This window comes from Leucoraja erinacea, chromosome 7 (assembly GCF_028641065.1).
Source record: "Leucoraja erinacea ecotype New England chromosome 7, Leri_hhj_1, whole genome shotgun sequence".
Classification (NCBI taxonomy): domain Eukaryota; kingdom Metazoa; phylum Chordata; class Chondrichthyes; order Rajiformes; family Rajidae; genus Leucoraja; species Leucoraja erinaceus.
In genome coordinates, this window is record NC_073383.1 from 22,665,347 (window position 1) to 22,692,292 (window position 26,946).

Here is a 26,946-nt window from a genome sequence, read left to right on the forward strand (position 1 = left end):
GGTCAGAAAAAAAGGGTGATTTTTAGATTGGTAACAGAAACCGATGTGGTGCCACAGGAATTGGGATCTCTACTATTTGCAATATATGTTCATAACTTTGAAGAGACTGAGTGTACTATTAGAAAGATTTGCTGATATATAGATAGGTGAAGTAGCAAATTGTGACAGGAATACAAAAATACCTTTTTTTCTCTCTCGTTTCTCATATTGTTTACAGTGTACTATGTTTAAATATTATGTTATGCTGCAGTAAGTAAGAATTCCATTGTTCTATCTAGGACATATGACAGTAAAACACTCTTGACATGCAAGGTTATCCACATCAGAAAGAAAAACAAAAAAGCAAATTATTATATAAAGAGTGGGACTACAAAGTGTTGCATGATAAAGAAAACTGTAGGTCATGGTATGTGAAACACAAAAGATAAGCTGGTAAAAGTTGACTGGTACATCTGCATCCTATGCAGCAGTTACAAAAGTGAATTGAATGTTGGTCTTAATTGCAAAAGGCGTGGAATATAAAAGAAAGGATGGTCTGTTGCAACCATACAGGTTGTTCGTGATACTACACTTGGATACTCATTAATTTGCTCTTCTGCTAATCTGTTCATTTATGACTGATTATAACTTAAGAAAAGAAAGATTCTCTTTGGCTGAAAAATTATCTTGTAAACTTGATTAAGGCAAGGCAAGTTTATTTGTATAGCACCTTTCAACAACAAGGTAATTCAAAGTGCTTTACATAAAACATTATAAGCATTGGAAAGAAACACATATGAAATGACATTTAGATGTAAAACGATTATTAGATTATTCAGATAAAATAATTACAAAATTAAAAGCAATCAAATAAAATATTTAAAATAGAATAAAACCAGGAATAGAAGTTACAGTGCAATATAGGTAATTAATAAATTGTATTGTTTACTGAAAGGCAGCGGCAGCCAGAAAAGTCTTCAGTCTAGATTTAAAAGAGCTGAGAGTTGCAGCAGACCTGCAGTTTAAGTATATATCCCATTATAGTTTGCATCAGCCTGTTGACATGTTTAGCTGCAATGTGATTCTTTGTAAATGTAAATGTAGAATGCGAGGTCTCTGTTGGAGATCAGTGATCATAAATTTTCTTTTTGGTTTAAAAAAGGTTTTAATTTGTATTTTGTTGTACTATCATCAGAAAATGATTTTGTATGCAATGTTTTATGACCATTAATAATAATTCTAGTTTTAATACATTTTATGGTTTAAGAAATTATACCTGTTTTGCAAATGTGTGGAAAACCTTAATTCACGATGGCAGCTTAAACTTTTCTGAAATCATTCACAAGTTTTACTTGTACATCTTTCGTGACTATAAAAAAGACCTATTCATCTGTTACCCTGAGAAACATTACAAATTGGTTAAGTCGATATTTTTGGTTGCTAAACAGGTGAAATAATTGGCTGCTTGTTTAACTACACATTTAGTTCCCCGGACTTCAGGGTATCACAAGAATAGTTTTATTTTGGTGTGCTCTATTATTTAATAAATGGCCTTTTCCGCTCTTTTGCCTCTGGTCTTTTCTGTTGAAAATCTAAAACTCTGCTGCATACATAAATCTGAAACGAGCAGGCAGTTCTGGAAAGATGCAACCAAACAGGTTGCATCCATGAAAAGGGAAGCAGATTTACCATTTCAAATCAATGACCCTTCATCACAATCCTGAGTATGTAGTATGGAAGGAGTGTGCCTAGAGGATGTGGTTAGCTAGTCCAGATGAAGTTCTGCATACAAGGTGCAGCGCAAGAGTGGACAGAGCCCTGATAAAACCCTGATTAAATGTTTTTGGAGTTCTGATGAATGATAATTGACCCAACATTTTATTCTCCACAGAATTACTATCCATAGATCAGTAGTTTATTGTCCTGTGTACGGAGGTACAGTGAAAAGCTTTTGTTGCGTGCTATCCAGTCAGTGGAAAGACAATACATGATTACAATCGAGCCATTTACAGTGTATAGATACATATTAAGGGGAATAACGTTTAGTGCAAGGTAAAGCCAGCAAATATGGATCAAGGATAGTCCAAGGGTCACCAATGAGATAGATAGTAGTTCAGGACAGCTCTGATTGTGGTCGGATGATCAGTTGCTTGATAGCAACTAGGAAGAAACTGTCCCTGTATCTGGAGGTGTGCGTTTTCACACTATACCTTTTGCCTAATGGGAGAGTGGAGGCCAGGGTGCGACTCGTCCTTGATTATGCTGCTGGTCTTGCCGAGGGAATGTGAGGTATAAATGGAGTCAATGGAAGGGAGATTGGTTTGTGTGATGGTCTGGGCTGCGTCCACAATTTGCTGTAATTTCTTGTGGTCTTGGATGGAGCTGTTCCAAACCCAAGATGTGATCCTGAAAAAATGCTTTCTATGGTGCACATGTAGAAGTTGGTGAGAGTTGTAGGGGACATGCCGAACTTCCCAAGCATTCTAAGGTAGTAGAGGCGTTGGTGTGCATTCTTGGTTGTTGCTTCAATGTCCAGGAGAAGTTTTTGGTGATATTGACTCCTAGGAATTTGAGGTTTTCAATCATCTTTACTTCGGCACCGTCAATGTAAACTGGGGTATGTGTACTGCTTTGCTTCCTGAAGTCGATCACTATCTCCTTTGTCTTGCTGACATTGAGAGAAAGGTTGTTGTCTCGACACGAGGTTCCTGATTTCCTTCTGGTACTCCGTCTCATCATTATTTGATATCTACCCCACAATGGTGGTGTTTTCGGCGAATTTGAAAATTGATATATACATGGCTGCAAAGTCGTAGATGTACAAGGAGCAAAGAAGGGGGGCTAAGAACGCAGCCTTTCTAGTAAAAATGCTTGCAGGATATTCATTTAAATGGTTTTTACTTTTATTCAACCATTTTGCACCTTGCGCTATATTACATAAATATTACATAATTACATAAATATTACATAAATACATATATTACATAAATAATTACATAAATTACATACTTCACTTAAACTTCTGGATTATTCTGTGGTTGGGCATAATGAGGCGGATGTGTAGTGCAAAATTTTTTTTAAATGGTGAATTTTACAATGGCTATTACTTTATCTTTACATAGCCCCTGTTTTGAACAAAATGTTTTCATACACTACACTTCAGAGCATCTTTGTGACACACGAAGATGAAACATCCATCATGCTTCTGTATTCAATTAAAAAAACACTACCATTTTTGCATAGAATCAACTTGCATCCCAATTCTATGTCACTATTTCAGTATACCTCACCAAAATTCTGCCCCCTCTCGGTAAAGTTTTGCCGGCAAAGGTAGCGAACCACATCCTGTATTTAAATGACCAATATGAGAGAAAATGTTTTTGGATAAGGATATGTCTTTGTGACATGCCCCTGACTGTATAAAGTCAATAGATATTAGTAACATGTACATTATTCAAAGTTGCATAAATAACATTAAAATTAATCCAACACAGTTTGAAATTGAGGTATATTGTTTCAAGTTTATATTTGTCTTTGCTCTGAATGTTTGACTAATTTGTCCGAAGACACTATTTCCACAACTTCCTCATTTTATCTTGTTAAAACTCTCATTCATGCCTTTGTCGCTTGACTATTCCATTGGATTCCATGCCAGAGTCCTTTGTTTTCACCTTTGTAAACTTGACATTCTCCAAAGTTTGCTGCCTGTGTCATAATTTCAACATAGTATCTTACTAAAACATTTTAAACCAATTTCTTCTTTAATTGTAGTCTTTTGTATGTCCCCAACTTTAATTCTTCAATTAGACTTCCTTCACAGCCACAGGTTCTGGAATTTCATTCCTAAATCCCATTGACTCTCCATCTTCTCTATTAGTCCTGACCTTAAAATGTACCTAATTGATAAGGCCTTGGTCTTCCATGTCAAAGTGCCTAGTTTGTTTGATAACATTTCAGGACAATAAAAAATGCCATGTTAAAATAAGCTATGTCATGTTAAAATAAAACATCCAACTTCCACTGCATGATATGAAGTTTGGGATCTAAAATGTCAGGAAACATATGGATAATATAAATAAAAAATGCATTTGAGAGGAAAAGGAGGAATGGCACAAAAAATGGCAATAACATAGATTTCAACTTTCAGTTCATGTATGAAAATATATGAAGCAAAATCCTTAAGGATTTCCCTGTAAATCAGGGCAGATTACATACCCTTCCATTGTGTCAAAGGTCAACAGGTGGCATGAATTCCAGTCAAGCTTATTTGGTAAATTAGCTCATTGGTAAACAGAGTGCGATGTATTTCTCATTGAGAAGCAGTCAGAAATGTCCGCAAATGTTCTTAACACAAAGCCACAACTCTGGCAATGCTTATGTTTCAAGCTTCAGCTGCTCACTGAATGTTTATTTGGAGTATCTACCTGTGATGCAAGGTTCATACATGAAATCAGACAATTCCAGAGTATTCTCCTGCTTCATCTTGTCAATTGCCTGAATTTGGAAAGGAAAAAATTGAAAAGGGTCCAATTCTACCCATTATTTCCTTTAACATTGTTATTGGGACCAAGAATCATAGACATTGCCAGGGTTGTGGCTTTGTGTTAAAGACAGGGACTAGAACATTTCTGGCTGTTACTCTGTGCGATATATATTGTGCACTTTTTTACCAATGAGTTTGAACTCCCAAATGAGTTTGACTGGAATCTAAGCCACCTGATGGCCTTTGGAACTTAGGTCATGTAATCTGCTCTGATTGACAGATAAACCTTTAGAGATTTTGCCTCGGAATGTCCCAAATAAGGACAGGAAGAAGAAAAATACTCGGAGTATTGAGTATAGAGGTTGTGAGGTCATGTTGCAGTTCTACAAGACATTGGTGAGATTGCATTTAGAGTATTGTCTTCAGTTCTGGGCACCATGTTATAGGAAAAATATTGTCAAGCTTGAAAAAGTTCAGAGAAGATTTACGAGGATGCTGCCGGGACTAGAGGGTTTGAGCTATTGGGAGAGGTTGAGTAGGCTGGGTCTCTTCTTTGGAGCGCAGGAGGATGAGGGGTGATTTTATAGTTGTATAAAATCATGAGGGGAATAAATCGGGTAGATGCACAGAATCTCTTGCCCAGAGTAGGGGAATCAAGGACCAGAGAACATAGGTTCAAGGTGATGGGGAAAAGATTTAATAGGAATCTGAGGGGTAACTATTTCACATAAAGGGTGGTTAGTGTATGGAACAAGCTGTCAGAGGAGGTAGTTGAGGCTGGGACTATCCCAACGTCTAAGAAAAGGTTAGACAGGTACATGGTTAGACAGGTTTGGAGGGATATGGACCAAATGCAGGCAGGTGGGACTAGTGTAGCTGGGACATGTTGGCCGGTGTGGGAAAGTTGGGCTGAAGGGCCTGTTTCCACACTGTATCACTCTAAGACTCTTTGACTCTAATAGTCACTGATGTTTTCCTATCACTTGCTTAAAAGAAAGAGAATAATAAAAATAAATAATCAAACATTTTATTTATCGTTTACGAATGCATCAAAATCAACCTTAATGAGAGTGAAGCTCAGCAATATATTACTTTGCCAACATTTGCCTATCCTCAACCCCATCCCCACCCCCTAATTAAAAAAAAAACAGAGATCACGTGTCTACATCAAGGTTTCACATGCATGAGGTTCTTACCCATTGGTGAAGTAGGAATGTTGAAAAATATCAGTGCAGTCTGGAATCCTAAAGGGGCGATCATCTGCTTTGCTCAGGTCAAATGACTAAACTCCTGATAGCATAGTGATGGATGGCAAGCAACCCTAAAACTAGTGGCTTAAGTGATAGGAGCAGAATTAGGCCATTCGACCCATCAAGTCTACTATCATTCAATCACGGCTGATTATTCTCTCCTAACCCCATTCTCCTGCCATCTCCACATAACCCATGATACCTGTACTAATAAAGAATCTATCTCTGCCTTAAAAATATTAATTGACAGCCTACACAGCCTTCTGTGGCAAAGAATTCCACAGAATCACCACCCTCTGACTAAAGAAATTCATCCTCATCTCCTTAAAGGAACATCCTTTAATTCTGAGACTATGACCTCGAGTGCTAGACTCTCCTACGAAAACTTACCGGGAAAAAGTGCTCCGATCGCAGGACCTAGGTACTCGCGGTAAATAGCGATCGATATCCCTCCGTTTTTCTCCCGTTATCGGGGTCTGAAAATGACCGCTACAGACGGCACTATGTACAGCCTCCCCCCGCCCGCGGAGATGATCCACGGCTCCGCGATCGCGAATCGGCCGCTTATTAATTGAGACCGCGGCTTCACTTTACCGCGAGTACCTAGGCCCCGCGATCGGAGCACTTTTTCACGGTAAGTTTTCGCAGGCAGCTCCGAGATTAGCTGTTAAAGACTTATTACTCTACTACAAACTGGCATTAGTGACAATGTTTAATTGACTGTGTTATAGTTTAGGCCCTCAATTTCATGAATGAATGAATGAGTGAGTGAGTGAATGAATAAATGAAGGAATTTATTCACATTATATTAAATTAGTTAAAGTCCATACAGATAGATTTTCATAAATTCAGACTTTAGTCTTACCTTTCAGTTAGAGTTGATTAATGGGGGCCTTCTTTGTGTTCCAGCACATCAGCAGGGACTTTGAAGGCTTTCATGCACTTTAATCCACCGCAGCACTTTCTTCAGCCTTTTTAATGCTTTTCCCACTAAATACAATTAACCTGCTGCAAGTTTCCACGACATTTATTCCACAGAACAACAAATCGGAATCTCCAGTAAAACAGGCATCTGTGAAGCCCCCTCAGCCATTTTGTGTGCTAGCCTGAAACAAAGCGCGTAATTGGCCAACTGGCAGACAAATCAATGTTAAACGTGCTTTGATTGGACTAAAAAATTCCCAACATTTTTCCTTTTTTTTTCTCTAATTTAATAAAAATGTGCAAGTCTTCTTCATATCGAGTTTCAGGGGTGATTTATATAAATATTGTTACACAACATGTGAAAATTTCATGTAGTTTGGTGACTTTGGTCACAAAATCCTATTTCTAGACACATTTTTGATGCTCGGCCCACAGCCTACAATGTGACCTGATCAGTGCCTTGTAGTGTCTCAGCATTATATCCCTGTTTTTGTATTGTAGCTCTCTTGAAATTAATGCTAGCATCACGTTTGCCTTCCTTACTACCGATTCCACTTGCAAATAACTTTTTTGAGAATCCTGCACCAGCACTCCCAAGTCCCTTTGCACCTCTGATCTCTGGATTCTCTCCCCATTTAGAAAATAGTGTATGCCTTTATTCCTACTACCAAAATGCATGACTCCATACTTTGCCACACTATGTTCCATCTGCCACTTCGCTGCCCACTCTCCCAACCTGTCCAGGTCCTTCTGCAGAGTCCCTGCTTTCCCTACACTACCTGCCCCTCCACCTATTTTCGTATCATCTGCAAACTTGGCCAAACAGAGACTGTTGATCTGGGCACCTCACGCCCGAATACTGACAATTTAAAAACAAAAATTATGTTCACACTTTCAAAGCGCAACATCTCAGTCACATTTTAATTTATTTCCCTTTTATATCACTGATATTGGCATTCTGGAACTGGGTCAGAAATCCCATTAAAAAGACATGGCATCAATGAGTGTATTTTATTCCTTTGATAATATATGAGTATCCCTGAACGTGGAGGAAATTTTACAATATTATCTGATGCAAAACATCCTAAAATTTAAGTGTCCCGTCCCCGTCCCGTTCCCCCCCCCCCCTCAGTAAATATGCAGTATGCACTAGGGGGTTTTCTCTTGTTGTGCATCTGAAAGGATGTAACTATTGTTTTTCGGTCCCATAGCGTTTACATGGGCTGGTCATATTCTGGATGTTGTGGCTGCACTGAAAAACCGGCAGGCCTTGGTGTCCTTTGGCTGTGTTATTCCCCATTCAGATTGGAGCCTTGAGATTATGAATAATGGAAATGTTTTGCCTCCCTGTAGAGTCTTTAACTTGCCATCAAGAACTCTCCACACTTTTTTTTTGAATCCTGTGGCAGATCATTTTACTAGCTTTTATTTATTGTCCTCTTATGAAATACGCAGAGGAACCAGAGCAAAATGAAATTAAAATAGAAATATTTTCTTTTTTTTGCTTAATTGCCGTAACAATGTTAGATTCACACTTAAAGGTATGTGCTCGGAGGTTTCCCTGGATTTGGTTTAGGCATTGGTTGGAGAACAACCTTTTTGACTGAAGTATTACAGTATGATCCAAAGTCATCATTGGATTGCTAATTCAATTCCAAGTTGAAGGAACAAGGTTCTACAAAAGTAGTTTTTTATGATTAAAACAAGGTCTCAAATCTTTCACGATCATATTATACACTATTGGAATGTATTTTTATATAGCACCTTTAAGATAAATTAACATATTTGCTGCTTCATAGATCATCGCTAAAATGGGGATATTAAAATATTTGGTCTTAAAGGTACTTTGACTTAAAGGTTGAAGAATGTTAGTTCTGAGGGGCTGCAGCTGTTGAGAATGTGCTGTTGATAACAGAAATGGTAGGAGGTTGTTGGAAACAAGAGGGTGGAAAATTTAACGTTAAAGCATTGGTGGACTGGGGGCCAATAAGACGTGGATTGTAACTTCCCTGCTGTGTACTGTTTGCTCTGATTCATCTATTCTTGGTCCCCTCCCATTTGCAGACTGGTCTTCAGTTGTGATCTTCAAAATTCAAATACCCTGCGATGACAGCCACAACCATTTCTGTCGTCCATTCTACTGCCTGTTTCTCATAATACACCGTGCTCAAAGGGGAAAAAAATCCTCATACTAAATATTTGGTCCCTGGTGCAAAGTTTGTTTGCTCACCACTGATCCCTTTTCTCATACTAACTGCCATGCGTGGAACTGATTATTCACCAACTTTTACTCTTCTAAGCACGAGTTGCTCCACCCTAAAAATTGCCTCTTATGATCTCTATAATGTTAACTGACTCTACTTTTTCCTCTGCTTATTTGCTGCCGATACTTTCCAACGGTTGCTTCGAAGTTTGACTATTACTGTGCACTTTCCGTTTTCCTGTCTTTGTATGCTTGTGCTCACCCAAAACACCGAGTTTCCTAACTTAATGCATCATGTTATATTCAAATCTTGCCTCATGTTGTTCATGACTTGCACTAACTCCCATGTATTAATTTCTCAGTACATTTTTAATTTGATTCTTATTTTGAATTGGGTATGATTTGTTACTGATTTGTTTGGACATATAACGTAAATGGCAGAGACCTTGGGAACATTGATATACAGTGGGAACTTGTGGTGCTAGAGTCAAGAGAGTATATTTAATTGTCATTTGGACCCCTGGAGGTCCAAATGAAATGCCGTTTCTGCAGCCATACATTACACACAAATAGACCCCAGACACAACATAATTACATTTTACATAAACATCCATCACATAGCTGTGATGGAAGGCCAAATAAACTTATCTCTCCACTGCACTCTCTCCCCCCCGATGTCAGATTCAAAGTCAAAGCCCCCGGCTGGCGATGGCGATTGTCCCGCGGCCATTAAAGCCACGCCGGGTGGTGGGGGGTCGCACACCGGGTCTTGATGTTGGAGCCCCCGGCGTGCGCTCGCAAAGTCCCGCATTCCAAGCCGCGCGGGGCAGTGGTGCTAAGCCCCGCTCCAGGAGCTCTTCGACCCTGCAACTTGGGCGGGAGAAGTCGCCGTTGCAGGAGCCCTGAAAAGCGGTCTCCCTCCAGGGATCCGCGGGCTCCCGGTGCCGCCGTCCGCAGACCCGCAGCAGCAGCCTCCGACTCAGCAGCAGCAGCGGCGGCAGCAGCAGCAGCAGCGGCAGCGGCAACGCTCCTCCACTGCTCCACCCGCTCCGGTCTCGGCCAGCTCCGCGACGGTGAGGTGAGTCGGCACCTGAGTCCCCGGCTTCTTCCTGTTGGAGGCCGCTCCTCGTTGCGGCCCCAACGACAGCTGAGACCCGACGAGAAAAGGTCGGGTCTCCAGTGCAGGGAGAGATTCAAAAGTTTCCCCCCCCCCCTCCCACCCCACCCCCCCCCCCCCACACACACACCCCAACATAAAATAACAAAAACTACATAAAAACACAGACAAAAAAATAATAAAAACGCGGACAGGCTGCAGAGGCCGCTGCTGACCAGAGTCGCGCCGCCTACCGGAACATAGTTGGTATCTTGGGGTCTATAGTTTGCTGAAAGTGGTGACAGAAGGGAAGAAAACATTTTGTACACTTGCTTTCAAAGGCCAAGGCATTGAGTATAAGAGTGGAGATGTCATGTTTCGGCTGTATAAAATATTGTTTAGCCTGCACTAGAAGTATTGTGTACAGTTCTGGTCGCCATACTATAGAAAGGCAGTTATAGTAATAGAGAGGGAGCGAGTGAGGAAGAAATTCACTAGGATGGTGCCTGGAATGGAGGGCTATAGTTATAAGGAGAAATTAGTAAGGATGAGGAGGAACGTAGGAGACTAGGGGTGATCTTGTAGAGGTTTATAGAATTATGAGGGGCATAGATAGGATAGTATTTTTTTCGACGGCAGGCTAGAAGTAGAAGGCACTAGTTTGTGAGAGGAGAGAAATTCAAAGGAAACCTGAATGGTAAGTATTTCACACAGAAGGTGGTGGTTATCTAGAATGAGCTATCATTGGGGGTAATAGAGGCAAATAAAATTAAAAGACATTTGGACAGGTGCTGAAATAAGAAAGGTGTAGCAGGATAAGGGCCTAATGCAGGCAATTGGGATTAACATAGATGAAGTGGGCTGGAGGAGCCTGTTTCTGTGCTGTATGATTCAGATTCTTCCATGCCATGCCCCATGCCCCTCCTGTTCAACAACTTCTTACAGTTTTCCAACACTCTAGGACATCTAAAAACTCTTGCAGTTGTGATTCAAGAACGTGCCTGATTTTAATCACATCTCCATTGCCTACAAGTCTCCAACTGCTTTGGCATCAAATACTTGGAATCATCTCCTTAAACCTTTCCATGCTTACCTCCCTCTGTAGCCCTTTCATCCTAAATGAGATCAGTTTAATCCAATAATCTAATATTCCAATAATCTAATGATAATTTTTGGTGCAGTTAAGAATGGGCACAATTTAATATTAATGTAATTTAAAAAAAAGTTGTTGGAGCAATTTCTTACTTACTAATATCTAGCTGGTAATGTTCCTAGTGGTCCAGATGTAATACTTTTTATCACTCTGTCAATGTTTGTCTCCCTACTAATGCAATCAGATTTACTGTGTTTCTCCAGAATTTTGCCTTTATTTCAAGTTTCAACATCTGCAGGTTTTTCTTTAATATTTAAGTTAATGTTGTTCATAAAGGAACCGTATCATGCAATACTGCTTGTGTTTTTTGTAACATTAGGCCTGGGCTGAGGTGGCAAAAGGACTCTAGATTTTAACTTTCGTGACCCATGTCTGGTATCTACTTGAAATTTGGCACAGATTTAGATAAAACATCATTGATAACGAAATTCATAACTCGTCAGTGCAAAAAGTTGCACACTAATTAATTAAGCTAATTAGAAAAAGTAACAGCGCCCTCTTGTGCTCAATAATATATAGCTGTACATGGGAAGATTGAATATGGGACTGCCGCAGAGGTCCCGGGTTTCACCGACTCCTGAACCACCTAATTAGTGGATGAGGGCAGATCATGTGCGTTCCCCAGTTTACTGAACCCCACTGACTGCCAGTGTGCAGAGTGGGGGTCACGGCCATAGTGGGACTGGGGCAGTGCCAGGCTGGGGGAAGGCTAAGGCATCTTCCACTGAGAGGAAAATGCCTAACCCTAACTCGCCCCCTTTCCAGAGCTGCCCACGGCTGGAGCCGCTTTGGGACCGTACATGTGGCTGCTCAGCGTGTCCACCTCGGCCAGCATGCCCTTCTGGATCATCAGCAGCAGCCCACCCGATGCCACGATCACACCGAATATCAACATGGTGGGGAGCAGCACTGCCCTGCACACCGCCCGGGCCGCCATCAGCACCCCATAGCGCCGGCTCAGTCAGTCCACCCGTTCGCTCGCTGCAACACCGGCCGCCCGACAGCCTGACCGACCCCTCACAGCAACCACTGTCCAGCCATCAGCCAGACCGACCCCTCACTGCACCCACTGGTCGGTCGACATCCTGATCGACTGAATGACCCCCTCTCTTCCCCCCTGCTCCTCAGCTCGGCCCAGGGCCGCCCTTCAGCACTCCCATAGCGCCGGCTCCGTCACGGAAGTCCTCAGAAAAAAGTCCTGCGGGCTGGATGTTTTTGGGTTACGGGCAGGATCTGGGCCGAAGGTGCCGACCCCTGCCCTGGATCTAACCCTAACCCTCTTCCACTGAGAGGAAAATGCCTAACCCTGACCCTAACCCTAGCTCTACATTTTTATTTATTTTTATTTCACAGTTCACAACGTCATACTTTACAAAGATAAATCAGTTGTAAAACAAAATATCAGCAAATGGTTAGCATCCTTCCTTCGAAACCTTGCTATTGTTGTGATGTTATTAGGCAGCCATGATCCCAGTGTGCTCGCTCGCTGCCTAGCTAGCATGAAACGAAGCGCGCGATTGGTCAATTGGCATCTGACGCAATGTGAGACGTGCTTTGAGTGGACAATTACTACTCACAAAATTTGAGGTTTTTCCTCCTATTTTAAAATTATGTGCAGGTTTTGTTCTTGACGAGTTTTGGGTATGATTTCTATAATATTTTTACACAACATGTTATATATAGAAGTAGTTACGTGATTTGGGTCACGAAATGAAACAAAAAAGCACCTTGGCCCACGGTCTACATGTAACAAGTGAATGACCAACTTCCTGAAACATGAGTCGTTTGAAATGTAAAAGTACCATTCAAAATCTCTCTTCCCTCACTAATTCAGCCTCTGGAAAAATGTAGGAATTATCCCATAGGACCATTTGTCAATACTACTTGTTCATGAAATTTAATTTACTTTCTGGTAATTTGTCTTCAACTTTTTTTTGTACACAGAAAATGATGAATATAAGCCTCCAGTTTGGAAATCTTACTGTAAGTACAAACTTGTTTTGATAAAAATTCAAATTGGAGATTTAAAGTGGACTTGAATTATTACAAAAGCAAGTTCCTAAAAATCCTCTCCAGTTTTTTGACATCCTTTCTGAAATCCCTAAATAAGTAGCTGAATTTTGAGATTACCAGGTAGCTCATAAACAAGCATTCTTTTGATATCCGTACAATTGTGTTTCAGGAAGAATATAGTTTTGGTTATTATTTTATGCTGTTATATTAAAGTGAAGAGAAATTTGCTAAGTTGAAGTCTGATTGAAGTACTGTATTGTAGAAGAATCTATTAATTTCCTCATGAATGAAGTGTCTTACAGTACTTTCAATAATTGTATATAGATTATCTGAAGACTTCTGAAATGATAAAGTCTTGGTAGCCCAATAGCTGTAGTGGTACAACACTCGACTTCCAACCAGAAGGTCACGAGTTCAAGTCACAGAGCTGCCTCTCACTGGAACTCACTTGCCTCAGTTGGGTGAGTTCTATGATTTATCAGCTGAGTCTTAAGTGAAGTGCCACAAATTATCAAAGTGTAAAAATATTTAGAAGAAAAATGTGTCCGAATGTTGCTACCCCAACTTGAAATCTTCTCATCACAGACTATCATGACCATGATATTAAAAATATTGAAACATAGAAAATAGGTGCAGGAGTAGGCCATTCGGCCCTTCAAGCTTGCACTGCCATTCAATATGATCATGGCTGATCATCCAACTCAGTATCTTGTATCTGCCTTCTCTCCATACCCCCTGATTCCTTTAGCCACACGGGCCACATCTAACTCCCTCTTAAATATAGCCAATGAACTGGCCTCAACTACCTTCTGTGGCAGAGAATTCCAGAGATTCACCACTCTCTGTGTGAAAAATGTTTTTCTCATCTCGGTCCTAAAAGATTTCCCCCTTATCCTTAAACTGTGACCCCTTGTTCTGGACTTCCCCAACACCGGGAACAATCTTCCTGCATCTAGCCTGTCCAACCCCTTAAGAATTTTGTAAGTTTCTATAAGATTCCCCCTCAATCTTCTAAATTCTAGCGAGCACAAGCCGAGTCTATCCAGTCTTTCTTCATATGAAAGTTCTGACATCCCAGGAATCAGTCTGGTGAACCTTCTCTGTACTCCCTCTATGGCAAGAATGTCATTCCTCATATTAGGAGACTAAAACTGTACGCAATACTCCAGGTGTGGTCTCACCAAGGCGCTGTACAACTGCAGTAGAACCTCCCTGCTCCTATACTCAAATCATTTTGCTATAAATGCAAACATACCATTCGCTTTCTTCACTGCCTGCTGCACCTGCCCACTTTCAATGACTGGTGTACCATGACACCCAGGTCTCATGGTACACCAGTCCTGCCCAAAGAAAAATGCATATGTTAACCCATGCAGAAGAAAATGTAAAAGAGTTAAGTAAGCCCTTCATATATTAAAGTCCTCATTCCTGGGTGATGCATTGGCACAATGCACATTATCTGGTGTTTGCAAATTTACCCTATCTCAATTGTGCCAATGTTTGATGAAGCCGAGAAGTTTGGTACATCAAAATCGAACAGAAGATTGAAAATGCAATTTGATTGAAGCAAAATATTGTGTCATTAACTCCAAAACTGCCTGGTGAAAACTATCCCCTCAGAGGCATTTTTCTGGCGAGGTAATGAAAAAGGGAAATCTATTTTAGTATTTTATATTTGAGCATAAAACTGCTACAAATTTTCCAATACTAGATTCACAATTAAGCAGTTGATTGAGCTCAAATGTCTGAATATAGCAGAAACATTTTTGAGCTTGCATTATAAATCCAACTTTATTTAGGGTTAGAATAATTCCAGCAATGCAGCCACATTTTATCTAATTTGTATACTATTTCTAAAACATTTTTTTTGTCTATGTTCTAGTATTCAATTTGCTTTTTCTGTGCATTCCTTTTCTAAAACTGCTTATTAGGTCCCATGTACTTAATCTAAATTTGGTTCAATAAAATATGCTGTCCTGCCCCTGGCAGCAGTTTTATGCTAGTCTACCCCCCACGGGAGTTATATTACAATTTGATGCCGATTTATAGTTCTCTGAAGTAAAGAACAAAATACTTTTTGTGAGGCTAGAAATGTGATGGTAGTATATTCTTGCCTTAACCACAAACTGTCAAGATATTATGGATACAAGGAACTGCGGATGCTAGTCCACAGAAGAATACACATTGTGCTGGAGCAAGTGATTGACCTGCTGAGTTGCTCTATCACTTTGTGTCTTGTCAAAATATTACGTTCAAAACGTGCTCAGAAAAGATGTTCAGTTTCCCTTGTTAGCTTTAAAGTATTGTTAGAAATCTTTGAACATCCTCAGACACAACTGCTTTGAGAAAAACAAATAAATCTAAATTGATACAATAAATCGATGCAGTTTCCGTTTGGTAGTAATTATTCGTGTTCATCTTTCAAAACTGCCCTCTGAATACCTGGGGAAAGCTAACTTTGCTTAATGTGTAACTTTCCATTGGTTAACATGGGCTCAGTTAGCATTTCAAATACATTAAAGTTAAAACAAAAACATGCTGTTAAGAAAAGACGATGACCATTCTGCAATTGTGAACAGCACAGTAAAAAGCTCCGCACTCTACCACTACAGTTTGTGCTCCGGAGTTTTCAAATTGTAATTGTCTCTACTGAAATTAAGTGCTAAATTATTATCTGCAGAAACAAAGAAAACAAGATAATAGGCTCTATCAATTTTCACTGAACTATGAAAAAAATGTCCATGTTTTTAAGATCAGTTGATCTGTTGTGTTACCTTGTATAGGTAATATTTTAGTTTGTTTACAATTATTAAGCAACAATTTAATATTATTTTGTACATCAACTGTGTTATAAATTATAATTTAACTTTGGTTTTTCACTTCCCACTTTCCAGTGTATCAGTTACAACAAGAAGCTCCTAATCCAAGGAGAATTACATGCACATGTGAGGTTAGTCTTATGTTGACCATCTATCTTTGAACAATTCCTGTGGATTTGCATTCAAATAGTTTGACTATCAAAAAATTTGAACAGCACAAACACTTTAAATTCAATAAGAATCCGAGTACATATCTAGACTACTCTTCTTCCCACCCTGCTTCCTGTAAGGACTCCATCCCCTACTCCCAATTCCTCCATCTACGCCGCATCTGCTCCCAGGATGAGGTGTCCCACACCAGGGCATCGGACATGTCCTCATTCTTCAGGGAATGGGGGTTCCCCTCCCCTACTATCGATGAGGCTCTCACCAGGGTCTCTTCCATACCTCGTAACACTGCTCTCTCTCCCCATCCCCCCCACTCATAACAAGAGGAGAGTCCCCCTAGTCCTCACCTTTTACCCCACTAGCCGTCACATACAACAAATAGTCCTCTGTCATTTTCGCCAACACCAACGTGACCCCACCACTTGCCACATCTTCCCATCTCCCCTCCCCCCTGTCTGCTTTTCGCAAAGACCGCTCCCTCCATAACTCCCTGGTCAATTCTTCCCTTCCCTCCCGCACCACCCCCTCCCCGGGCACTTTCCCTTGCGACCGCAAGAGATGCTACACTTGTCGCTTTACCTCCCCCCTCGACTCCATTCAAGGACCCAAGCAGTCATTCTAGGTGCGACAGAAGTTCACCTGCATCTCCTCCAACCTCATCTATTGCATCCGCTGCTCAAGATGTCAGCTGATCTACATCGGTGAGACCAAGCGTAGGCTTGGCGATCGTTTTGCCGAACACCTCCGCTCGGTCCGCATTAAACAACCTGATCTCTCGGTGGCTCAGCACTTCAACTCCCCCTCCCATTCCGAATCCGGCCTCACTGTCCTAGGCCTCCTCCATGGCCAGAGTGAGCACCATCGGAAATTGGAGGAACAGCACCTCATATTCCGCTTGGGCAGTCTGCATCCTAGTGGCATAAACATTGAATTCTCCAATTTCCGGTAGCCCTTGCTTTGTCCTCCCCTTCTCAGCCCTCCCTCAGCCCTCGGGCTCCTCCTCTTCCTTTTTCCTTTCTTTCTCCCCACCCCCCCCCCCCCCCCCCCCCCCCTACATCAGTCTGAAGAAGGGTTTCGGCCCAAAACGTTGCCTAATTCCTTCGCTCCATAGATGCTGCTGCATCCACTGAGTTTCTCCAGCACGTATAGTATTAGATTGTTAAGGGCAGCATGGTGGCACAGCCACACACAATAGACAATAGGTGTAGGAGTAGGCCATTCAGCCTTTCGAGCCAGCACCGCCATTCAATGTGATCATGCCTGATCATCCCCAGTCAGTACCCCGTTCCTGCCTTCTCCCCATATCCCCTGACTCCGCTATCTTTAAAAGCCCTATCTAGCTCTCTCTTGAAAGTATCCAGTGAACCGGCCTCTACCGCCCTCTGATGCAGAGAATTTCACACTCACAACTGTGAGAAAAAGTGTTTCATTGTCTCCGTTCTCAATCGCTTACCCCTTAGTCTTAAACAGTGGCCCCTGGTTCTGGACTCCCCCAACATCGGGAACATGTTTCCTGCTTCTAGCGTGTCCAAACCCTTAATAATCTGATATGTTTCAATAAGATCCTATCTCATCCTTCAAAACTCCAGAGTGTACAAGCCCAGCTGCTCCATTCTCTCAGCATTTGACAGTCCCACCATCCCGGGAATTAACCTTGTAAACCTACGCTGCACACCCTCAATAGCAAGAATGTCTTTCCTCAATTTAGGGGACCAAAACTGCACAGAATACTCCAGGTGTGGTCTCGCTAGGCCCCTGTACAACTGCAGAAGGACCTCTTTGCTCCTATACTCAACTCTTCTTGTTATAAAGTCCAACATACCATTCGCTTTCTTCACTGCCTGCTGCACCTGCATGCTTACTTTCATTGACTGATGAACAAGGACCCCCAGATCCCGTTGTACTTCCCCTTTTTCCAACTTGACACCATTTAGATAACAATCTGCCTCCCTGCTTTTGCTACCATGTGTGGATAACCACACATTTATACACATTAAACTGCATCTGCCCTCACCTAACCTGTCCAAGTCGCCCTGCATTCTCATAGCATCCTCCTCACTGTTCACACTGCCACCCAGATTTGTGTCATCTGCAAATTTGCTAATGTTACTTTGAATCCCTTCATCTAAATCATTGATGTATATTGTAAATAGCTGTGGTCCCTGAATTGATAAAACATTGGAAAATGATCACCAATGCGTCCACGATTTCTAGAGCCACTTCCTTAAGTACCCTGGGATGCAGACCATCAGGCCCTGGGGATTTATCAGCCTTCAGTCCCATTAAATTTACCCAGCATCATTTCCTGCCTAATGTGGATTTCCTTCAGTTCCTCCGACACCCCAGATCCTCAGGCCACTAGTATATCAGGAAGATTGTTTGTGTCCTCCTTAATGAAGACGGATCCAAAGTACCTGTTCAACATCTGCCATTTCCTTGTTTATAAACACGGTTTCATTCCCGACTATGGGTGCTGTCTGTATGGAGTTTATACGTTCTCCCGTGAGCACATGGGTTTTCTCCGAGATCTTTGGTTTCCTCACACACTCCAACGATGTACAGGTTTGTAGGTTATTTGGCTTCGAGGTGGCAGTTGCAGAGAGATTGCATAGTTAATGGAATGAGTACGTTGTCAGATCCAACAAAGCAAATAATTGTGAAATTATATACTTTTGGCTCAGAAATATGAGTAGATATTTATAATAGGAATATACTCAGTAGTGGATGATCAATGGAATTTAATCATGTTTATTTTAAAAAGTAAATGCTATATTTTTAAAAATTCATGTGTTTCTTGATACATCTGAACATAAATTTGATATTTAACTGAGAAATTGGAAAGGTCACATGTGAATTGTATCTTTTCTGGTAACTAATTAAAACAAATATCAGCCTTAAAAATTTGTTAGAAATTCTGTTTGTAGTAACTTTTGGTGTCATTGCTGCAGATTCCATTCCACTCACTTATGATTAGGAGTTTACCTTTTATAGCAATACCTTGTCATAGTAAGATTAGGAAGTTGTAATCGTGAGCTCTTGACAGATGCACTCTTTTATGTCCCCAAGTGCTTTTCTCCAGTTGTTTGAAAGATAGATTGATTTACGTAACAAAATGAGCTGACATTGAAGGTAAACCTGTTAGTAACTTTACAGGTGTCAAGTGAATAAGCAGTTGTATTTAAAGTTATTTTTCCATTGCTTCAGCTTAATTAGTGCCACTCCATGTGACAAGGGCAGTAAGTGTATCCCACTGGACCTTTGTGTTTGCTACGTATCGTCTTCTAGGTTGGGCCTCTGATCCTGCTGTACACAATCTGAAGCAGGACTTTGTTCCTGTTACTCTAAGTAGATATTTTAAAATTAATCATAATAGATGTAGTTCTCTCTTCAAAAAAACAAGAGCGACTCCCAGCATTGTACACTGGACAGAATTAGAATATCTGACCAGAAAAATAATAGCGTTGTAATGGAGGCTATTATGTACTACTTTCTTCTCACCCCTCTGTACAGAGGAGGAATTTCTTTACAATTTGTTTTATGGATTTTGATAATAGTAAAGTTTTATTTTATAATTGTCTGGAGAAGCTGGCCTTTTTCTCAAGCCGGTGCTTTTTTTTGTAGCAATGTTGATTGTAAAAAGATAATGTATATTGAATTACACTTTTTGTGCTAGTGCCTGTGAATAGAAGGCTGTGGAGGCAAAGTCAGTGGATATATTTAAATCTGAGATAGATAGATTCTTGCTTAGTGTCAGAGGGGAGGCAGGAGAATGGGGTTAGGAGGGAGAGATAGATTAACCATGATTGAATGGCGGAGTAGACTTGATGGGCCGGGTGGCCTAATTCAACTACTATCACTTATGATCTTATGAATATCCTAAAGTTAAGATAGTTTGCAAGTGGTAGGCATTGCCTGATCGATCTACTCTTGTTGGGAGCAAGGATTGCAAGAATGGGGGAGGATGTGATCATAAGATTGGTGAGTTGCTACAGGGAAACCTTTGGGAAGGCACCATTTTAGCTACAGATTTAAGAACTAGATATTGGTCAAGTTAGTACGCATAAAATATAACTCTTGTGGGTTGTATGTAGTATGACCAATGCAGAAATGTTATACCTTAAACACAATAGTGATAGGATTGATACAGCTTTACTTTTAATATTATTTATATTTATTAAGACATTTAGTAGATACTTGATCAAAATTTATTTGAGAAGATGTTGAAGCCTTGCCCTGAATGCTTCATTGAGTTTTGCATGTAAAATATAATTAACTCCCTAATCGTTTGATTCTTTTAAAATTGGTGTGAATCCTGCAAATTAAAAGTTCTACACAATTTGGGAAACAATGCTTAGTTAAAGTCGAAATTTAGTTTCTTTGACCTTGAACTAAAGAGGAAGATCACCAGACTTTATATTTGTAATTACTTTCAAGTGACCCTTATGCCGTGATATGGAATTGGGTAAGAGGTGAACTTAATTTGACTGTGAAATCTCTGATTATTCAAATACCTTTCTCCCTTGTCTTGTACATGAAGAGTGACCTGATGTAATGTAATCTAGCTGGTAGCATAACTCACAATATATTTTGGAGGTGAAGGTGAGAGATTTAATAAAGTTTTTTAAAATTATCAGATTTTTTGCAATGAAATAATATACACACGTTTGAACTAAGATAATACAATTAATTTTATTTTTCAACCTGCATTTCATGATACATGTGCACATGATGTGACCGCATGCTATGGAAAATTGTAATACTACCCACTTTTTAGTAACACAACCATTTCCTCCCACTCCCCCACCCCCACACAATATTGCGGAGGTCACCTGTACCTCAAACATTTATACAGTACATGTGTCAACTTTTGAGCCATAAACAACTGCATAATTGCGATCTCAAAACGTGCATGACTAAACGTAAGAGGATACAAATATTTCCATTTAATGTATTTCAGAGAAGCAGCAGATGCAAAGTAGATGAAATTGCCATGGCAGTTTTGACAGCATTCGTGCGCTAAATGTGTTTAAACTTCTACTTTCCTTCAAACTCGTAGTATCTCAAAATGGTCCATCTTTGAGAGCATTCTGAATTAGGAGATGCGATAACCACAAGGGTTCTTATTTTAAAGAGCCACTGATATGTTAATCCTTTATTAAATTAACAGATATGCATTTATTGGCATAGTCAGCCTAATTTTTACACATTTAATTAAACTAGGAATAAGGATAAGCTTTTTCTAAGTGTATTTTATTTTGGTTATAAAGGCATTCCATTCATGCAGTTGCTAAAATCTTGCAATGAGAGAATTAGTTAAAGGATTTATAGAAATTTATTTTGAGAGTAGAAAGTGCCCTTTGAATTGGTTCACAGACTCTCCAATATTCAGCCTTGAATGTTTACATTTTTGATAATATATATATTTTTAACATTTATTCTGAACTTCATCCATTGAACAATTTTCCATAGTTTCCATATGTTCTTTTAAAAAAAATGATTTTGCTTGTATTTTATTTTGTCTGTAAGCCACAAATGAGCCAAACATCTGATGAAGATTTCTATAGTGCATATTTGTTGTCCACCAAGTGCAGTTTGTATTCCTATTGGTAATTTTACAATATAAGTTTATGCATGCACTATAATGTGTTTGTTTTAACCAAGTAGACTTTGTTTTTAATTACAGGTGGAAAACAGACCCAAGTACTATGGAAGAGAGTGAGTGCAGGTTTAGTTTTTTAATTTCTGGTTTCTGTAATTGCTTGTTTAAACACTTTATAAATGGAACAGCAGAAATAAATCCTTCAAAAATAATTTGAATTTAATTCTATTAAATAACTGTATTCTTAATGCTTCTATATCAACAGCAAATTTGTACGCCCTACAATGCCATTGTGATTCAGTAATAGCACTCGTGCTTCTGAGAAGGGTCAAGTTCCACCTTGAGAATTGAGTTAAAATCCAGACTGATGCTCTCAGCAGAAATGAGGAAGCATTGTGTTTTCATATACGTCAACCTGCAGATTAAACTAAGACCCTATTTGCATTCTCAGGTGCATGTATGCAGTTCAATGGTTCTACTTAAGAAGATCAAGGAAATTAAGTCAAATGTCTTGTCCCCCTGGCAACTAAAAAAAAACCAGACTGTTTAGTCATTATTAACTTGTGTGAGATATTATTGTGTGCATTTTGAATACCATGGTTCCCTGAACTATCCCTACACTTTAGTACTTTATTGATTGCAAATGTTTTGGGATGACCTGAACCTGTGAAAGATGATATACAGGGCTAGAAAGCCTAACCTGTCACTCGCCAGCTTGCTACCTGAGCGTAAAGGCTATGATGGTCACCACTTGGTGACACCTCAGCAGTCCCAATAGACTCCGGCAGTCTCTCCCCCCTACACATCCTGTAACACCCAGTGCAATTTGGAGTTCAAATAATCAGATCTTATCAGAAAAGTATGATGGTGCCAGGATTAAAGGTACCTGTCTGCCTCATCCCCCAAAAGTGTTACATTAGATGTCCTGAATGGTAAAACACTTATTCAAGTTCTTTATGGGTCTGATAAGTAATGACTGAAGTCCATTATTTTCCAACAGAAAGGCAGTAGAGTCCCCATTATCCCAGGGATTTTGTGGGCTAGAACATCCAGCCTACCCATGCCTTATTTTTGCATTAGCCTATTTGGGCACACATGAGATAGACACAATGCTGGAGTAACTCAGCGGGACAGGCAGCACCTCTGGATGAAAGGAATTGGTGACATTTTGGGTTGAGAGCCTTCTTCAGCCTGAGCTCACAGGGCACACATGTACCACTCAGTAAAATCCTAAGTGAATCTGCTGAACTTTGGCAGTCTTTAAGTAAAACTTGTGCAGTGGTAGTTTCATAGGAGAGCATGGGAGAACAGTGGCAGAGATTCACTGACTAATGATTACAGGGTTAAACCTCGGCCAAATCTTCACGTAACAATCCAGGATTAAACAATCCACAAATGTAATGTGACTGCATCCTCAGTGAAGTGCATTTGTGGATTGACAATAATTGGTGGTTTTGCCATTGATGTTCATAAGAGGTTGAGTTACTTCATTGCGGTCTTGGAAACGGAGGACTACAAAGAAGCCTGTTTAAATGCTGTGCTTCTCTCTTTGACACCTTCCTGGAATCCCAATCACCCAGCGATCTCCTCCTTAGACATCTAAGTGTGCTGAAAAATCCAAGTTGAATTATGCTAGTAGAGCTTGCATGTTGATGCAATGGCTTCATTGCTCCTGGCACCATGTGATTGGAAGCTTGCAAGCTTTGTTATAGTTGAACAATTGCATTGGTCCAACCTGAAAAAGAATTGTGATTCAAATGTCTATATTTTTGGCTTTAAAAGTGCTCAAAGTCTTATTGTTGTTGAACCTCACTATAGATAGATAGATAGATAGATAGATAGATAGAGATAGATAGATAGATAGATAGATAGATAGATAGATAGATAGATAGATAGATAGATGCTAGATAGATAGATAGATAGATAGATAGATAGATAGATAGATAGATCATTGCTTGCTCTTAAGTTTGTAAGTGCTTTGTGTAGAATTATTAATTTGAAGTGCATGGTAAGTTATGTAGCATTAGCTTCTTATTATGACTGCATAATCAGTTTTAATAAGTGTACTTTCTCAGCAACTGATCTTTAACACAACTAAACTTCTTTACCCTTAGGCAGGATATACAAATAATAGTATAGTTTAATACTGTTCATCTTTATAAGTGAGGTGCAAATTTGGAAAGGGTGATGCCTTATGGTGTTTAAGCAATGAGTATTATACCAGACCAGGGTCATAATTTTGCTTAACTTAAGTTGTTGTTTTTAAGCCTTATTATTTCTACCTTTTGCATTTTGTGTGTAGAGTGATTAGCAATGTGATATAATCTTGGGTTTAATAACAATTTTGTGCAGGAAATGGTTAATGATTTTAATTTAGCAAGGGGGGGTTATGGTGTTGCTATTGGCTTCTTGTGTTTCTCTGAATTATAATTGCATCATTGTTTTTAGAACTCATGGGAAGATAGATGGATATTCTGAACTTCTATTAGCAAATAAGATTGAGTAATAGAAAATAGGTGCAGGAGGAGGCCATTCAGCCCTTTGAGCCAGCACCGCCATTCTTTGTGATCATGGCTGATCGTCCCCTATCAATACCCCGTGCCTGCCTTCTCCCCATATCCCTTGACTCCACTAGCCCCTAGAGCTCTATCTAACTCTCTTACAGAGAATCATTGTATTGCTTTAGATACATTGGTACACTGCCTAGTGTTACTCTGCAGTATGCTAGTCTATTATAGTGTTCTTAGCCCATGGAAAAATATTTTTGTGAAACTAGAAAAGATTTAAAAAAAGAATAAAATTATGAAGCTTACCAACTTCCAAATAAATCCATATAATTCATGTTCATTCAGCCAATGAAATTGAGCCACATCATTGGCACTTGGCTAATGAGAGTGTAATGTGTATTAACTCCTTTTGGACTGATTCAGTTAACATACTCATTCCTGGGAGTACACCCTGAATACTTAATGAAGACCACACGGTAAAACATATTTCATTAGAAGGCAATAAAAGGCCATCATAATCAAGACGAATTTCCCATCATAGATCAGCATTAAATGTTATCCCAGGTTACCATCCCTAATGTAGTAAAGTAGTTCATCTGATTTCAACAGTGCCTTGATATCCCACGGTGTTAAAGAGAAGATAAGGGAAAGCGATCTCTCCTGAAATTCCACAGTTGGAATCCAAATATGTGGTGTTAATTACATGAGTGGTTGCCTCTATTCAACAGGCCCTGTCCATTAGACTTGAGATGCGGTTGAGGTAAAAGGCAAACGAGTCATGAAATACCCTGCCACATGAACAGGCACAGCAACTGGAATAATGTTACCCAGCATTTTGTTTACATCTGTTCCTTTACGATTCTGTTCTTTCATCAATTATAAATTATAGTTTTACATCACTGTTGTTCTTTGTCATTTTTCAAATTCAAATTATCTTTAATTTATTTGAAAACTGTTCTTTTAATTTTAATCCCCCTCCCTCCCCCCCCCCCCCCCCCCCCCCCCCCCCCCCCCCCCCCCCCCCCCCCCCCCCCCCATCCCATGGATGCCTCGTAAAAACTTAAATGTATTTAATCATTCAAACTGATTGGCACGGAGAATTGATTTTATACATCAGAGCCACATAAATTGTAGGTGCTGCTGCTGCAGCCTTTTATGACAACATTTCATTATTTTTTTGCAAATAGGTTTCATGGAATGATTTCACGAGAAGCAACCGATCATCTGCTAAGTATAGCAGAGGGAAGTTATATTATTCGGGAAAGTCAACGCCAGCCTGGTACCTACACCTTAGCACTACGGTTGGTGGTAAATTATATAATTAAATCCCCAGTGAGAAATTTGTATCACACAAGCTATCCATTAAGATGAAAAGATACAATAGAATAATAGTGGCAATGTATTGATAGAAATATATATTTTTTTAGATTTGCCTGTTCTTGCATCACTTTATTGTACCTACATATTAGCAATTCCTAATTTGATTGCATATATACCTTTTTCATGTCAACTTGTCTTGATTTCATATTAAACTATTACAATACAGAGTGGCTTCTGTTAACACTTGGAGTCTAAATATGCACAGTTGTTAACCATACAGTATTTGGAAAAAATGACATTCCCACAGGCAGCATGCTGCTGTGCCAGACACCTGGAGCAAACCCCTGCTCTCTGCTGTTGCTACCAGCAAAGAGAAACTGAACTCATCAATGCACAGCTCAATATAGAGTGAATCACCAAGTTGCCCATGAGGACTTAGTATTGGATCAAATTATAACACTGCTCGGTGCTAAGGTGCAGGGCACACGGGTTTATCTGGCCTGGAACAGTAAGTGGGTCACTAGTAGGGACCAGCAGGGACGTCCATGGTTGTGTATCGTATTTACCTCTCTGTTTAGTTCAACTGAAACTCAAGAACTATGTAACGGATCAATCAGATGGGGGAGACGGGAGCTTCCATTGCAGCCAATAGAAGGTGATGATGGAGGCCATAGAGTCAGGACTGTTAAACATCTGGAGCATTTATCCTTGGGCCAGTGCTGAGCGGCTACCGTCATTGCAACCTGCTGAACACCAGTTCTCACAAGCAGCCTTTACCTTGGTGACTCATTCCACACTGAATCATGCGATGATGAGATCATTTTTACTATTTCATTGCAATGGGAGCACCAGCAGAGGGCTGAGCACTCCGCCAGATTCCTGGCACAACAACGTTGTCAGTAACATCTCTCACTCTGTGACCCATTTTAGAGTTTGTCCCTGGGAAAAAATTCAGAGCGGTCAACAAGGATTAAACACACCATTGCTTGAGTTATTTTTTAACAGTTTTGAAAACATTAGACTTTTTCTGAAAATGCTAAATGTTTAATAAAACCTAGGTTTGAAATTAGTGTTAACAACTGAAAGAAGTTTCTGAAAGTAATTAAAGTTAGTAACTGCTATGCTAGTTGAAAAATGGGTTTATTCATTGCATGAATCTTCAAGTGTGATCAATCCAGCTTCGGTCAGGGAGTATTAAAGTCAATTGAGTAATTGAATGTTGTCTTGAACGCTCAAGGTTTTGAATAAATTACAATGTCTAATAGTGTCATAGTCATTCATCACAAGCAAGGCCTTAGATCCCACCTGTCTGCGTTTGGTCTATCACGCTCTAAACCTTTCCTATCCATGTACCTGTCCAAATGTCTTTTAAATGTTGTTATTGTACCTGCCTCAACTATTTCCTCTGGCAGCTCATTCCTTATGGAACTTC

At 40.0% G+C, this 26,946-nt stretch overlaps 1 protein-coding gene across 2 annotated transcripts in view; it reads left to right on the forward strand.

Annotated features, from left to right (window-relative positions):
- chn1 (chimerin 1) overlaps positions 1-26,946 on the forward strand; it is an 85,556-nt gene that overhangs the window by 9,621 nt on the left and 48,989 nt on the right. Inside the window, exons 2-6 of one of the 2 annotated variants that reach the window (XM_055637935.1) lie at positions 13,033-13,071; positions 13,426-13,562; positions 15,996-16,051; positions 21,772-21,803; positions 25,382-25,495. In XM_055637935.1, the coding sequence (XP_055493910.1) occupies positions 25,392-25,495 (104 nt within the window). In that variant the 5' untranslated portion in view covers positions 13,033-13,071; positions 13,426-13,562; positions 15,996-16,051; positions 21,772-21,803; positions 25,382-25,391. The remainder of the gene's footprint in view (positions 1-13,032; positions 13,072-13,425; positions 13,563-15,995; positions 16,052-21,771; positions 21,804-25,381; positions 25,496-26,946) is intronic. The other variant, XM_055637934.1, reaches the window with a different exon arrangement.